Source organism: Theropithecus gelada, chromosome 7b (assembly GCF_003255815.1).
Source record: "Theropithecus gelada isolate Dixy chromosome 7b, Tgel_1.0, whole genome shotgun sequence".
Lineage (NCBI taxonomy): Eukaryota > Metazoa > Chordata > Mammalia > Primates > Cercopithecidae > Theropithecus > Theropithecus gelada.
In genome coordinates this window covers 24150813-24166808 of record NC_037675.1, presented here as the reverse complement: position 1 = coordinate 24166808, position 15996 = coordinate 24150813, and the positions used below count along the sequence as shown (strand labels likewise).

Sequence of the window (15996 nt, the reverse complement as noted above, 5' to 3'; positions counted from 1 at the left end):
GAGACGGAGTCTCGCTCTGTCGCCCAGGCTGGAGTGCAGTGGCCAGATCTCAGCTCACTGCAAGCTCCGCCTCCCAGGTTCCCGCCATTCTCCTGGCTCAGCCTCCCGAGTAGCTGGGACTACAGGCACCCGCCACCTCACCCGGCTAGTTTTTTGTATTTTTTAGTGGAGACGAGGTTTCACCATATTAGCCAGGATGGTCTCGATCTCCTGACCTCGTGATCCGCCCGTCTCGGCCTCCCAAAGTGCTGGGATTACAGGCTTGAGCCACCGCGCCCGGCAACTTTCAACTTTCAGCATTTTATAAATCCTCTTTCCCTGCTTATTTATTATGTACAATAAGGCATAGTCTTAGTAAGCTTTGCTGGAGACTGTGGTTAAGAGCCATACTTTTAGAGAGGACCAGAAACCGGGGTGGGCACATAATGTGGTGCTGGTAATCTGTGCTTTGCTCAAAACTCGAAGTGACACAGTAGAAAGTCACTGTACCTCAGACCTAGCACCAATTTCTTTTTTTTTTTTTTTTCTTTTGAGACAGAGTCTTACTCTGTCGCCAGGCTGGAGTGCAGTGGTGTGATCTTGGCTCACTGCAACCTCCACCTTCTGGGTTCAAGCGATTCTCATGCCTCAACCTCCCAAGTAGCTAGGATTATAGGCAAAAGCCACCATGCCCCGCTAATTTTTGTATTTTTAGTAGAGTTGGGGTTTCACCATGTTGGCCAGAATGGTCTCGATCTCCTGACCTCATGATCCACCCACCTTGGCCTTCCAAAGTGCTGGGATTACAGGTGTGAGCCACTGCGCCCGTCCCAGTTTCTTTTTTAATATACTTTTTATAGAGACAGTCTTGCTGTGTTGCCTGGGCTGGTCTCGAACTCCTGGGCTCAAGGGATCTGCCTGCCATGGCCTCCCAAAGTGCTGGGATTACAGGAGTGAGCCACTGCACCTGGCCCACTTAACACCAATTTTCTTGCTTGCTTGCTTTTCCCTCCCTCTGCCCTCTCCTGCCATCCCTCCCTCCTTCTCCCTCCCCCACCTTTCTTTTTTTCTTTCCTTTTCTTTTTTTTTTTTTGGAGACGGAGTTTCACTCGTTGCCCAGGCTGGAGTGCAGTGGCGCGTTCTCAGCTTACCACAACCTCAGCCTCCCGGGTTCAAGCGATTCTCCTGCCTCAGCCTCCCAAGTAGCTGGGATTACAGGCATGTGCCATCACGCCTGACTAATTTTGTATTTTTTTTTTTTTTTTTTGAGACGGAGTCTTGCTCTGTCACCCAGGCTGGAGTGAGTGGTGCGATCTCGGCTCACTGCAAGCTCCGCCTCCCGGGTTCACGCCATTCTCCTGCCTCAGCCTCCTGAGTAGCTGGGACTACAGGCGCCCGCCACCGCGCCCGGCTAATTTTTTGTATTTCTAGTAGAGGTGGGGTTTCACTGTGTTAGCCAGGATGGTCTTGATCTCCTGACCTCGTGATCCACCCACCTCAGCCTCCCAAAGTGCTGGGATTACAGGCGTGAGCCACCGCACCCGGCCTAATTTTGTATTTTTAATAGAGATGGGGTTTCTCCATGTTGGTCAGGCTGGTCTGGAACTCCTGACCTCAGGTGATCCGCCTGCCTTGGCCTCCCAAAGTGCTGGGATTACAGATAGGTGCCACCGCGCCCAGCCTAGCCCCAATTTGTAACTCTCTGGGAAATGTCAGTGGAGCAGATGTTGGGTAACCACAGTTTGACATCAAAATCTGTCATGCTGATCTCTTCCTTTTAGGTAGTTTCTTGATTCCTCTCTTACTCCCTTTGTTAGGAAATAAGGGTGCTCAAAATCTGGCTAATCAAGTGCTTTGATTTCTTCCTTGTCCACCTTTGTTCCCTTTGCCCATTGGAATCTGTGTGTCTGCCACCTTATACCTTGTGACATTTTCCTGGTGAATGCCTCAGGATGAGCAACAAAGGAAAGAAGTTAAAAAGGATTATCCTAGCAATACCACCAGCAGCACCAGCAACAGTGGCAACAGTGGGACCAGTGGAAGCAGCACCATCGGGGAGACAAGCAAGTGAGTGTGGGAGGAAGAAATGGGTTGGCACCTTGGGGAAGGGAAACAGTTTTGTCCATTGGAAAAATAACCAGAATAGGGAGATCGTTTCTGTTAAGAGTGCTGACTTTTAGTAATGGCTCCACTTAGGTCATGAGAATAATGGTGACTTGATTTATTTACCTAGTCTTCACTTTCCAGTGTAGATTTGTGGATTAGTCCTAGCATCAATATACTTAATTTGAATAAAATAGCAAGAGGGGCCAGGCGTGGTGGCTCACACCTGTAATCCCAGCACTTTGGGAGGCCAAGGTGGGTGGATCACCTGAGGTCAGGAGTTCGAGACCAGATTGACTGACGTGGTGAAACCCCGTCTCTACTAAAAATACAAAAATTAGCTGGGCGTGGTGGCAGGCGCCTGTAATCCCGGCTACTCAGGAGGCTGAGGTAGGAGAATTGTTTGAACCTAGGAGGCGGAGGTTGTAGAGAGCCGAGATTGCACCATTGCACTCCAGCCTGAGAAACAGAGTGAGACTCTGTCTCAAACAAACAAAAAATGCAAGAGGACCCCTGATTTGGAAACACCAGGTTTTGCTTGGCATTAGGGGGAAAATGGCCTCTTCAGATGCCTGACAGCTTTCAGGGCTGTAAGTTGGTATTGTGCAGTTGCTGTGAACTACTGCTGGATCATCTTCGGGGCTTTGGCCTTTCCATGCTTTCTGTTTCATTCTGGCCTTACTGTAATTCCTTTTCTTTGGCAGCAATAATGAAACTTTCTCTTTAAGAATTTACACTCCTGACCTGGCGTGGTGCTTACGCATGTAATCCCAGCACTTTGGGAGGCTGAGGCGGTGGATCACTTGAGGCCAGGAGTTCAAGATGAGCCTGGCCAACACAGCGAAACCTTGTCTCTACTAAAAATATAAAAAATTAGCTGGGCGTGATGGTACATGCCTGTAATCCCAGCTACTCAGGAGGCTAAGGCAGGAGGATCGCTCGAACCTGGAAGGCAGAGGTTGCAGTGAGCCGAGATTGCACCACTGCACGACAGAGCGAGACTCTTTCTCAAAATTTAAAAAAAAAAAAAAAAAGAATGTACTCTCTTTCACAGGAAGAAGAGGAGTCGGAGCCATAGTAAAAGCAGGGATAGAAAGCGCAGGTCAGTAATTCTGGACCAGGCACAGTGGCTCATATCTTTAATCCTAGCACTTTGGAAGCCAAGGCGGGGAGGACCACTTGAGGCCAGGAGTTCCAAACCAGCCTGGGCAACATAGCAAAATCCTATCTCTACAAACAATTAAAAAATTACCCAGCTGTGGTGGTACATATTTGTACTCCCAGCTACTTGGCAGGCTAAGGCTGGAGGATTGCTTGAGCCCAGGAGTTTGAGGTTGCAGTGAGCCGAGATTGTAACACTAAACTCTAGCCTGGGCAACAGATTGAGGACCTGTCTCAAAAAAAAAAAAAAAAAATTAATAAAACATTTAGCTTAAAACACAAACACATTGTACAACTCGGCAAATTTTCTTTATGTCCTTATTCTATAAGCTTTTTTCTACTTTTAAATTTTTTTTGTCTTTTACTTTTTAAACATTATTGTTATTGTTGAAAACTACGACACAAAGACACATGAACCTAGGCCTGCAGAGGGTGTTTCACCTCTGCATCTTGTCCCACTGGAAGGTCTTCAAGGGCATTAATACACATAGAGTTGTACTCTGCTATAACAATGCTTTCTTTAGGAACACCTCCTGAAGGACCCGCCTCTGTTCTATAGTTAACATTTTTTTATAAGTAGAAGTAATATATTCTAGAATGATGATAAGTGTAGTAAATACACGAATCAGTAACATCTTTATTTTTTATCATGAAGTATATACTGTACATAATTGTTTTATTTTTAAACAATTTTTAATGCATAATGTGTGTAGTTTCTGATATGTGTGAAATTTAATACATACAATTTGTAAAGATGAAATGAGTGTACTTGAGATATCCTTGACTTAAATATTTATCTTTTCATTATGCTAGGAAACGTTCAAATTATTCTCTACTAGCTATTTTGAAATGTATAATAGATTGTTGTACATTGTAGTAATAACCCTACTGATCTGTTGAACACTGGGTCTTGTTTTTTCTTTTTTCTTTTCTTTTTTTTTTTTAAGACGGAGTTTTGCTCTTGTTGCCCAGGCTGGAGTGCAGTGGTGCGATCTTGGCTCACCGTAGCCTCCGCCTCCCGAGTTTAAGTGATTCTCCTGCCGTAGCCTGAGTAGCTGGGATTACAGGCATGTGCCACCATGCCTGGCTAATGTTTAATGTCTTTTTTTTTTTTTTTTTTTGAGACGGAGTCTCGCTGTGTCTCCCAGGCTGGAGTGCAGTGGCGTGATCTCGGCTCACTGCAAGCTCCGCCTCCCGGGTTCACGCCATTCTCCCGCCTCAGCCTCCCAAGTAGCTGAGACTACAGGCGCCCGCCACCACGCGCGGCTAGTTTTTTGTATTTTTAGTAGAGACGGGGTTTCACCATGTTAGCCAGGATAGTCTCGATCTCCTGACCTCGTGATCCACCCGCCTCGGCCTCCCAAAGTGCTGGGATTACAGGCTTGAGCCACCGCGTCCGGCCTTTTTTTTTTTTTTAAGAGACAGAGTCTTACTCTGTTGCCCAGGATGGAGTGCAGTGGCACGATGTCGGCTCACTGCAACCTCCACCTCGCAGGTTTAAGCAGTTCTCCTGCTTCAGCCTCCCGAGTAGCTGGGATTACAGTCACGTGCCACCATGCCTGGCTAATTTTGTATTTCTGGTAGAGATGGGGTTTCACCATGTTGGCCAGACTGGTCTGGAACTCCTGACCTCAAGTGATCCACCCGCCTCGTTTTCCCATAGTGCTGGGATTACAGGCGTGAGCCACCACACCCGGCCTAATTTTGTATTTTTAGTAGAGACGGGGTTTCTCCATGTCGGTCAGGCTGGTCTTGAACTCTCGACCTCAGGTGATGTGCCCACCTTGGCCTCGCAAAGTTCTAGGATTACAGGCATAAGCCACCGCGCCCAGCCCTGGGTCTTATTTTTTCTAATTAATGATACATTTGTACCCATTAATCTACTTCTGTTCATTCCACCCACACCCCCTATCCCTCCATCCTTCCAGGCCTCTAGTAAACACTAGTCTACTTTCTATTTTCATGAGATCCACTTTGTACATAATCGGATGTGCTGTACTTTTATACAACTGGGAGTGCAATAGTAGTTTGGTTTACACCAGCATCACCGCAAACATAAGTAATACGTTACGACATGACAGCGGCTGTAACATCTCTAGGTTATAGGAACTTTTCAGCACCATTATAATCGTATGGGACCACTGTTGTATATGCACTTGGTTGTTGGCCTAAACATGATGTGGGCCTGACTGTAGTTGTTTCCATCTGTAGTCGTAGTCGAGATCGGGATCGGTATAGACGGAGAAACAGTCGGAGCCGAAGTTGGGATCGGCAGCGTCGTCACCGTAGCCGTAGCTGGGATCGTCGACATAGTAGTGAGTTGCGAAGTCGGGACCGTCGTCATGAGGATCGTGTGAGCTACAGGAGTCCTCCACTTGCCGCTGGGTATCACTTTTTGCTAATAAGATTCACCTTGGTATAATAATATGGATAAAACAACAAATGCACTATGAACCCTGCTTGAGGGTGCTTATTATAACACATTGCGCTTGGCAGGATACTTAGGCACATAAAGGGTCGGTATTCAAAATTCACTGTTGGGCATGGTGGCTCATGCCTGTAATCCCAGCACTTTGGGAGGCTGAGGCCAGAAGATCACTTGGCCCCAGGAGTTCGAGACCAGCCAGGACAACATGGCGAAACCCTGCCTCTACGAAAAATGCAAAAATTAGCTAGATGTGGTCGTGTGTGTCTGTAATCCTAGCTACACAAGGAGGCTGAGGTGGGAGGATAGCTTGAGCCTGGGAGGCAGAGGTTGCAGTGACCCAAGATGGCGCCACTGCACTCCAGCCTGGGTGACAGCGGAAACACTGTCTTAAATAAAAATACGGCCAGGCGCGGTGGCTCAAGCCTGTAATCCCAGCACTTTGGGAGGCCGAGACGGGCAGATCACGAGGTCAGCAAATCGAGACCATCCTGGCTAACATGGTGAAACCCTGTCTCTACTAAAAAATTCAAAAAATTAGCCGGGCAAGGTGGCGGGCGCCTGTAGTCCCAGCTACTCGGGAGGCTGAGGCAGGAGAATGGCGTAAACCCAGGAGGCGGAGCTTGCAGTGAGCTGAGATCCGGCCACTGCACTCCAGCCTGGGCGACAGAGCGAGACTCCGTCTCAAAAATAAATAAATAAAAAATAAAAATAAAATGAGACGAAATACTGGAATCTGGTTTTCTCACCATGGAAGACCCAGCATTGGACCAATGAGAATAAGGTTTCACCTTTTGTTTTTCTCTATTCTTCAGTTATAGATATGGACACAGTAAGAGTCCTCATTTCAGAGAGAAGAGCCCAGTCAGGTGAGTTGATAACACTTTTTTAGGGATTGTGAGGTATGAGTAAAAGGTTATTTGAGCCAAATAACAGGAATGCGTAGTACTTGAGGGTTAGCTGGAGAACAATGACCAGGTATTCAAAGGGCTGGTCTCAATACATTTCACTCTTTAGGGAGTCAGTTGATAATCTGAGTCCTGAGGAGCGTGATGCCCGCACGGTTTTCTGTATGCAGTTAGCTGCCCGCATTCGGCCTCGAGATCTGGAGGACTTTTTCTCTGCTGTAGGCAAGGTAACCCTCCCACCTTAGTTTTCTTCTGAGTAGCTTAGCTTCTATCTCCTTTATGCCCAATTCAGGATTTCTTTTGTGTCTTGGATAGGTTCGCGATGTACGTATCATCTCAGATCGGAACTCACGTCGTTCTAAGGGCATTGCCTATGTGGAATTCTGTGAAATCCAGTCTGTGCCACTGGCCATTGGGCTGACTGGGCAGCGGTTGCTGGGAGTGCCTATCATTGTACAGGCTTCACAGGTGAGCAGGCTGAGAAACAGACATAAGATTTTAAGGGGAGAGGGAGTGTGGGACATGACCCATCATTTCCTCCTTCCCCAGGCAGAGAAAAACCGACTGGCAGCCATGGCCAACAACCTGCAAAAGGGCAGTGGTGGACCAATGCGCCTCTATGTGGGTTCCCTGCACTTCAATATCACTGAAGACATGCTCCGGGGCATCTTTGAGCCCTTTGGTAAAGTGAGTAGAAGTGAGAGAAACCTCTGAAGGGAATTGGAAGAAGTGGGGAGGGGAGGATGAGTGTTTGAGTGTACTTCTGTGTTCTGCCTGGCCATGATTAACCTGCTGCATACATCATAATGGGCGTATGAGTCTCTGCTGTGAAAGTTTGGCTCCATCTATATTCATGTGCTTGGTAGACAAATAAGTTAGACACAATGAAATCAAATAATAGGCCAGATTAGGGAAGATTAATAGGTAAGATTAAGATTACTAATTAAGAAACGGGGTGCAGTGGCTCATACCTGTAATTGCAACACTTTGGAAGGCCAAGGCAGGTGGATTGCTTGAACCCAGGAGCTTGAGAGCAGCCTGGGCAACATGGCAAAACCCTCTCTCTACAAGAAATACAAAAATTAGCTGGGTATGTTGGCACGTGCCTGTAGTCTCAGCTACTTGGGAGGCTGAGGAGGGAGGATCACCTGAGCCCAGGGAGGTTGAGGCTGCAGTGAACTAAGACCATGCCACTGCGCTCCAGCCTGGGTGACAGAGATCTTGTCTTGGGGAAAAAAAAAAAAGTCAGTAGAAATATTTTGGTAAAAGGTGGCCTTTTTTTTTTTTTCTTTTTTTTTTTTTTTTTGAGACGGAGTCTCGCTGTGTCGCCCAGGCTGGAGTGCAGTGGCCGGATCTCAGCTCATTGCAAGCTCCGCCTCCCGGGTTTTTACGCCATTCTCCTGCCTCAGCCTCCCGAGTAGCTGGGACTACAGGCGCCCACCACCTCGCCCGGCTAGTTTTTTGTATTTTTTAGTAGAGACGGGGTTTCACCGTGTTAGCCAGGATGGTCTCGAACTCCTGACCTCGTGATCCGCCCGTCTCGGCCTCCCAAAGTGCTGGGATTACAGGCTTGAGCCACCGCGCCCGGCCCCTTTTTTTTTTTTTCAAGGCTCACTACAGCCTCGACCTCGCAGGCTCAAGTGACCCACCCACCTCAGCCTCCTGTAGGCGTGCACCACCACACCCTGCTAATTTTTGTATTTTTTGTGGAGACGGGGTTTTGCCACGTTGCCTGCCCAGCTCAGCTTTCCAAAGTGCTAGGATTACAGGAGTGAGCCACTGCACCCTACTGTTTCTTTCTAAAAGAAGATTTGGGCCAGGCACTGTTGCTCAGTCTATAATCCCAACACTTTGGGAGGCTGAGGCAGGAGGATCACTTGAGCCTGAGAATTTGAGAGCAGCCTGGGCAACCTAGCAAAACCTCGTCTTTACAAAAAATAAAAAATTAGCTGGGTGTGGTGGCCTATGCCTGTAGTCCCAGCTACGTGGGAGGCTAAGGCGGGAAGATTGCTTGAACCTAGGAGATCAAGGCTACGGTAAGTCATGATTGTGCCACTGCCCTCCATTTTGGGCGGCAGAGTGAGACCCTATCGCCGAAAAAAAAATAATAAAAAGATACGTAATTTGTTGGGTAGAAAGCTAGAAGTATTGGCGGATCATCGTGGCTCACTCCTGTAATCCCAGAACTGTGGGAAGCTGAGGCTGGTGGATCATTTGAGCCCAGGAGTTCAAGACCAGCCTGGCCAACGTGGTGAGACCCCATCTCTGCTAAAAATACAAAAATTAGTGATTGCACCACTGCATTCCAGCCTGGGCAACAGAGTAAGACTCTGTCTTTTAAAAAAAAAAAAAAAAAATCTGGGTAGGAAAGATTGAAGATAGGGACTAGTCAAAAATTTACTAATAATTTCTACTATTCTACTACAGATTGATAATATTGTCCTGATGAAGGACTCAGATACAGGCCGCTCTAAAGGTTATGGTTTCATCACGGTGAGTCTCTAGTCTTTTAATTTTTTTATTTTACTTTGGGTTTGTCCACTTGTCTGATTTTGCAGCTTAGCTTCATCCTCCTCCTTTAGGACCTGTCTAAATGACCCGTAAACCCTGGTGCCCGAAGCTTGGACTAGCCTTCTGCCCCTTGAGATGAGTGCATTGCTTGAGATCTTGGCTTTGCTCCTACATTCTGTCAGTGGCCCTGGTATGGGGGTGTCCAGGAGTTCAGCCAGCTTCCCTGGTGCTGCAGCTTGGCTCTTTGGGTAATAGTAACCAGGCTGCAGCTAAAAGGTTGGGGGTATGAGGGAAGTTAGGTATGGGCTTTTAAAGACATGCTTTATAGAGCTGATGTTTCTCATAATTATGCTTCCCTCTGGTGCTACCCTATTTGAAGCAATTTCTGCACTGAGAAGGATCAGTTATTAACGTAGCACTATGGAGAGAATAGTGAGGCCACCTAATTATGGGCAAGTTTCACCTTTTCCTAACGTTCCAACAAAATTGTTGCCAATTCCTGTAACTGGTTCTTCCAGCCCCATGTGACTCCAGGCTGAGAACTGGCTGCCAGCCACAAAGTCTGATAGAAGCTTGTATTTTCTGGGCTTAAACCAGGCAGCATACACCCCACAGTTACCCACAGGGCACAGGGCAATAGGTTGTATTCTATCATTGGAATTACTCACCTCAAAAATACCCAGTAAAGGCAAGCCATGTGTAAAACCTGCCTAGGAACTGTCAGTACCACATGCCAGGCCCTAAGGCAGGTAATACTGCTAGCTAGCTAAACAAAGCTAGCTGTGGTGTTGACAATTCTGTGGTGGCAAGTAACTTTTGTAACCTTTTCTAGCTCTCTATGTGACTGAGATATGGAAAGGCTTCTGTGGGGCATTTTTGCCCTTGTGTTGTTGCCTTTTAGGTCAACAACCTTGACACTTACACAAACAGCAGACTGGGAATCCTCTTTGTACCAGGGTGTTGCTGGGTGCTGCTGATAAAAGGGACTAGAGAGTAAAGGCCTTCTGGTCAGCAGGTCACTTAGTCAACAGCTCTGGTGTGTATGTTGGGGTGTGCTTGCTGCCTTGCTGTCAGCACTAGGGTGTGTTCCCTCCTAAGCCTGGAATTAGGAGTTCCAGATTCCTAGTACTTGACTAAGAACTAAAACTTGGCCGGGCACGGTGGCTCATGCCTGTAATCCCAGCAGTTTGGGAGGCCAAGGTGGGTAAATTGCCTGAGGTCAGGAGTTCAAGACCAGCCTGGCCAACATGGTGAAACCCCATCTCTACTAAAAAAACAAAAATAAAAAAACTAGCTGGGTGTGATGGTGGGAGCCTGTAATTCCAGCTACTCGGGAGGCTGAGGCAGGAGAATTGCTTGAACCCAGGAGACGGAAGTTGCAGTGGACTGACATGGTACCACTGCACTCTAGCCTCAGTGACAGAGTGGGACTCCATCTCAAAAAAAAAAAAAAGAACTAAAACTTACTAGTACAGCCGGGCGCGGTGGCTCAAGCCTGTAATCCCAGCACTTTGGGAGGCTGAGACGGGCGGATCACGAGGTCAGGAGATCGAGACCATCCTGGCTAACACGGTGAAACCCCGTCTCTACTTGAAATACAAAAAAATTGGCCGGGCGAGGTGGCGGCGCCTGTAGTCCCAGCTACTCGGGAGGCTGAGGCAGGAGAATGGCGTGAACCCGGGAGGCGGAGCTTGCAGTGAGCGGAGATCGCGCCACTGTACTCCAGCCTGGGTGACAGAGCGAGACTCCGTCTCAAAAAAAAAAAAAAAAAAAAAAAAAAAAAACTTACTAGTACAGAGAACTGAATTAAAAGCTCAGGAGCCTTGGCTCTTAGCCTGTCTTCCATTTGATATACCCATTTGTGAAATAACTTGTCAGGCTAGATTTCCTACAATAATAAACTTTTGCATTATTAGATTCTTAATGGAGCTGGAAGATTGAAAAGTGACTGCCATTGAGTTCGTTGGAAAAGGTCCTTTTCAGAGAACCATTTTGAGGTGATGGGCATAGGTCATATTTTCTGGGAAAGAAAAGTTTGTACCTCAGTGAGCATACAATTTTCCTGGGCTAGTAGGACTAGGGAGTGTTACTGGGGCTTTGAGAGCATGTCTTTGGCGAGGAGGTGGCTAACATGGCCTGGGTTTCTTATAGTTCTCTGATTCTGAGTGTGCCCGCCGGGCCCTGGAACAGTTGAATGGCTTTGAGCTTGCTGGTCGACCTATGAGGGTTGGCCATGTGACTGAGCGACTGGATGGTGGCACAGACATCACTTTTCCTGATGGGGACCAGGAGCTGGATCCAGGATCAGCAGGTGGACGTTTGCAGCTCATGGCAAAACTGGCAGAAGGTAAAATATCTCCACAAGGTGAAGAATAGGGGGTTGAATTTTAGAGCAAGGGTTGGGGCTTAATCCCGCCTTTTCCTTTTAGGCTCTGGAATCCAACTGCCAACCACTGCTGCTGCTGCCGCTGCTGCTGCCGCTGCTGCCCATGCTGCTGCCTTGCAACTGAATGGAGCAGTTCCCTTGGGGGCCCTGAATCCAGCAGCTCTGACTGGTAGTCTTGGACATGGGAAAGGAAGGGAAGGTTTGGGGGTCTGGAAAGAAGGAGTGTGCTGTGCTTGCTCACTCACTCAGCCTCTCTTTGTTCTAGCTCTGAGTCCAGCCCTGAACCTTGCCTCCCAGTGCTTCCAGCTGTCCAGCCTCTTTACCCCCCAGACCATGTGAGTCTCAGGGCCTCGGTCATTCTAGTCTTTGATTACTCTTTTTCCTTTGAATTCCCATTTACTACTTCTTTCCACAGGTAAATCAGTGGCACAGCATACTGCCTCCTTGTGCCTCTGGATCCTGCCACTTCACATCTACTCTTCCATGGCCCCATTTCTCCATTTTGTGGACCAAGCCATCCTGAGGGCATGGACATTGTCTCTGAGGAAATTGGGGCCACCCTTAAGATACCAAGAAGAGCTCCTGCCCATGGCCCCACTGGAAATGGACTCTGCTGAGCAAAGCCCCCAGTTGAAGAGAACAGAATCCACACCTGCATTGAATACCTGTTTCTCCATGTGTATGTCTCTGAGATTACCTTCTTGCCCTTTCCAACACCTTAGTGATTTCTCAATTCCTCCCCTATTGGGAAGGCCATAGGGCATTAACTGAAGGAACTGGCCTCTCTCCTTTTCCTGTACCTTTACCCTTTAGTCTGTCAAGGAAAACCTTAGGACCTCTGAATCAAGAGGACTGAGTTTGTGGGTGAACCTTGAAGGTGCTCTTTCTGCTACAGGGGCCCTGGGAGATAGCATGGACATGTGCATTGAGAAGCCAGCCTCAGACCTTAGCTTGAAGCAGCTTGAGGTGAGACCTACTGTAGGCTCAGCATCTTGCTAGGAGGCATGGGAGTGATCCATTCTGCCAGGCATTTAGGGGCTTTCAGAAATTTAGTAAAAGGTGGAGTGTACCTTTCCAGTATCTTCCATCTTCATGTGTATACTTGTCCTTCCTCCCATTTCCTCCCTTTGGCCCAGGGTGGGAGGGTGGAGGGAGGCTGCTACTCTCTACCACTTCCTGTGTGCCTCTACTGTGGCCTCAACCCTGGCAATTAAAGCTGCTCCCATCCCCTACCTGGGCATGTGTGAGCCCTTCTCACTGGATTTTATACCCTTGTATCTGTGTACATAAATATATATACATATATATATATATATATAAACTTTGTACAAAAGGCAAGCCGCTGCCTCGTGGCGGCTGTTGCCCATTTGTGTGTGGTCTTTGTTATGTATCTCTCTGACAACTTCTCATGAGCCCAACTCATGATGTTTCTAGGGATATAAAACATTAGTAACACCATTGTGTTTCTTTTATTTATTTAACCACCTTTAGAAAGAAAAGTGAAAACTCACACCTGGGTGGGGTTCCCATTCTGTATCTGCATTACACTCTTGATCCTATGGTTGTCTTCTCCATCTATTTTCATCTTAACTATCTCCATCCCAACTACCCACTGGACAGAATTACCCAAACAGCCAAGTTGCAGCACCGGGACAGACTTAAGACTTAACAGGCTCCTTTTCTGTGCCTAATGACAGATCTTATCTTTCCATCAGATGGCACTATGACAGTACTACATTCTACACTTTTTTTTTTCTAGTGGGGGGGTTGTGATCTTGAAGAGTTAAGTACCAGAGCTAAGCTGAGCATTCTTAACTCTATTGGCCTTTGTACCTACCTTTGACCCTCTTTGTAGTAGCAGTCCCAGTCCAATATCCAAAGGGGTTTGGGTCTTGTTTAACAGCAGGTTCCCCTGACCTGATGTCTACTATTGTTCCTCTGTCAGTCACCGCCACCCTTGCTTTCCATATGGCTCTGCCTGGGATAACACAGGCCTGGGACCAGTGAATTCTAGGGTCCCGAGTATTCCAGAAATACCTCTGTGAAAGGGAAGGTGCACCTACCACTGCCTTAATAATAAGGAGGTGGGAGGGGCTGTCTCACCCAGCTTAGGGACCAAATGAAAGGAGAAGGCCTGAATTCAGGGGCAGGGCTCTGTGGGGCTTCTTTTTTGATCTCTATGGCAACAAAATGCTAAGACTTTCTTATGCTAAAAATATGGATAATTGCTGTTAGGTTTTAATTTGTCAGCTCTCAGACTTCTAAGCCAGTGATGTTAGCCTCTGGGGTTGCTTTTAACACAAAATCACTTAAATACTTGAAGCTTGCTTGAGTCATAAACGGCCAGTGGGACTCTAGCTCCCAAGTCTGTTCAATGCTTCTATAACAATACCACAGACTGAGTAATTTACAAAGAAAAGTGTAGGCTGGGTGCGGTGGCTCACGCCTGTAATCCCAACACTTTGGGAGGCCGAGGTGGGCGGATCACGAGGTCAGGAGTTCGAGACCAGCCTGGCCAACATGGTGAAACTCTGTCTCTACTAAAAATACAAACATTAGCCGGGCCTGGTGGTGGGCGCCTGTAATCCCAGCTACTCGGGAGGGTGAGACAGGAGAATCACTTGAACCTAGGAGGCGGAGGTTGTAGTGAGCTGAGATTGCACCACTGAACTCCAGCCTGGGCAAAAGAGCGAGATTCCATCTCAAAAAAAAAAAAAAAAGGGGGGGTATTTCTCACAGTTCTGGAGGCTGGGAATTTCAAGAGCATGGTTCCTGCATCTGATGAGGGTCATCCCGTGGCAGAAGGGCACAAGGTAGAAACGAGTACATGAGACAAAGGGACCATGGGCCAAACTTGCTTTGTAACAGCCCTGTCTCGTGATAACCTGCTCTGTGATAGTAACATGAATCCGTTCATGAGGGCTCTGTTCTTGTGACTCAGTCACCTCGTATTAAGCCCCATCTTCAACACTGTTGCATTGGGAGTCAAATTTCCAATGTGAACTTTTGGGGCACACGTTCAAATCACAGCATTTCTGATTCTTCCAGGCCTAGATCTCAGCTGATGTTGCTGTTCTCCTGGTTACCACCCCCATCCCTTCCCCCATCTGATCCTAGTTTGCTTTCTGGACCTGGGGAAGGGAAGGAGGGTGCACTATTTTTAGATAAAAGCTGCTGGCTATGACCCAGCACCCCTACAGTTATTGATTTGGCTTCTAATGCATCTTGAGAAGTGCAGTGGGTACCATTTTTGTTAGTCATCCTGAGGCCATGAACTGGATCTTCTCAGGGCTGGCTTGGCTCCTTCAGACTACTATAAATATCCACAGGCCTTGCCTCCCTGCCTTCCTCTGCTTGGTTTCCTTATGTTTCCATCCCTAGCTACTTTGACCTTCCTACACCCGGATCCTTCCACCTCAGTTCTTTCTTATTCTTAGTTCCTCATGTAGCCTCTTGCTGGGAGAGAGACAATGTTGGAAATAAGGAAATATCTAAGACAATTTCCAGTCTTACTCCATATAAGGTGATGGCATCCAGTGAGTGACAGTTGGTGTCAGTATGTGACTCAGTGCCTTCTTGTTACTCATCCCTCCATACGTAGTGGTTAGAGTGGAGAGAAGTGGGCAGTGAACAGACACTGGACCCAGCTTAAGGTAAAAGAAACTTCCCTCAACATCTACCTGCACATGATGGCTGGCAGGGTAGGAGTGACATTGTGACCCAGATCCTTTGCCCAGCATAGAATTTCCCTACCAGTCCTCAGTTCTACAAAAGATTCTCACCTGATTTTTGGCTTCCAGTCTATGCTTCTATATTCTCTAAGGTGGTGGCATTTCTTCCCTGTTCTTTAAACTGCTGTGCTCTTGACACAGGAATTCTGCCTGCTTCCTCAGACTCCCAACAACCCCCCAGATAGGAGTTACCAGTAGAAGCAGAGGCTTGACTGTGAACCTTTAGTCCTGGAGCATATGATGAAGGGAATTGAGTAAAAACTTAGAAGGATGGGGCCGGGCGCGGTGGCTCAAGCCTGTAATCCCAGCACTTTGGAAGGCCAAGACGGGCAGATCATGAGGTCAGGACATTGAAACCATCCTGGCTAACATGGTGAAACACCGTCTCTACTAAAAAATACAAAAAACTAGCCAGGCGAGGTGGCGGGCACCTGTAGTCCCAGCTACTCGGGAGGCTAAGGCAGGAGAATGGCATAAACCTGGGAGGCAGAACTTGCAGTGAGCAGAGATCTGGCCACTGCACTCCAGCCTGGGTGACAGAGCGAGACTCCGTCTCAAAAAAAAAAAAAAAAAAAAAAACTTGGAAGGATGGAATTATATCACAGTCCCTCTTTTCCCTGTAATGGAAAGGCTTTAGTGAAAATCAGGCAGCAACACTTGGACAGTGAAAAGAGACTCTGAAAGGTGAGGTGACAGGAGGTGGCATAATGGTCATTGTTAACATTTATGCAAGGTTGGTTGTAGGTTAGGTGTTCTAATCATTTTATGTGTATTAAGTCACCAAATCCTCAC

At 47.4% G+C, this 15996-nt stretch overlaps 1 protein-coding gene across 5 annotated transcripts in view; it reads left to right on the top strand.

Annotated features, from left to right (window-relative positions):
• Positions 1 to 12811, top strand: part of RBM23 (RNA binding motif protein 23) — a 21826-nt gene extending 9015 nt beyond the window's left edge. For 2 of the 5 annotated variants that reach the window (XM_025392518.1, XM_025392520.1), the window contains 12 exons: positions 1931 to 2046; positions 3137 to 3184; positions 5455 to 5628; positions 6484 to 6537; positions 6686 to 6803; positions 6892 to 7044; positions 7126 to 7263; positions 9004 to 9069; positions 11239 to 11434; positions 11517 to 11642; positions 11739 to 11808; positions 11889 to 12811. In XM_025392518.1, the coding sequence (XP_025248303.1) occupies positions 1931 to 2046; positions 3137 to 3184; positions 5455 to 5628; positions 6484 to 6537; positions 6686 to 6803; positions 6892 to 7044; positions 7126 to 7263; positions 9004 to 9069; positions 11239 to 11434; positions 11517 to 11642; positions 11739 to 11808; positions 11889 to 11892 (1263 nt within the window). In that variant the 3' untranslated portion in view covers positions 11893 to 12811. Of the gene's footprint in view, positions 1 to 1930; positions 2047 to 3136; positions 3185 to 5454; positions 5629 to 6483; positions 6538 to 6685; positions 6804 to 6891; positions 7045 to 7125; positions 7264 to 9003; positions 9070 to 11238; positions 11435 to 11516; positions 11643 to 11738; positions 11813 to 11888 lie in introns of those variants that run through there. The other 3 variants (XM_025392521.1, XM_025392519.1, XM_025392522.1) reach the window with 3 other exon arrangements.
• Positions 12812 to 15996: the final 3185 nt, after the last annotated feature.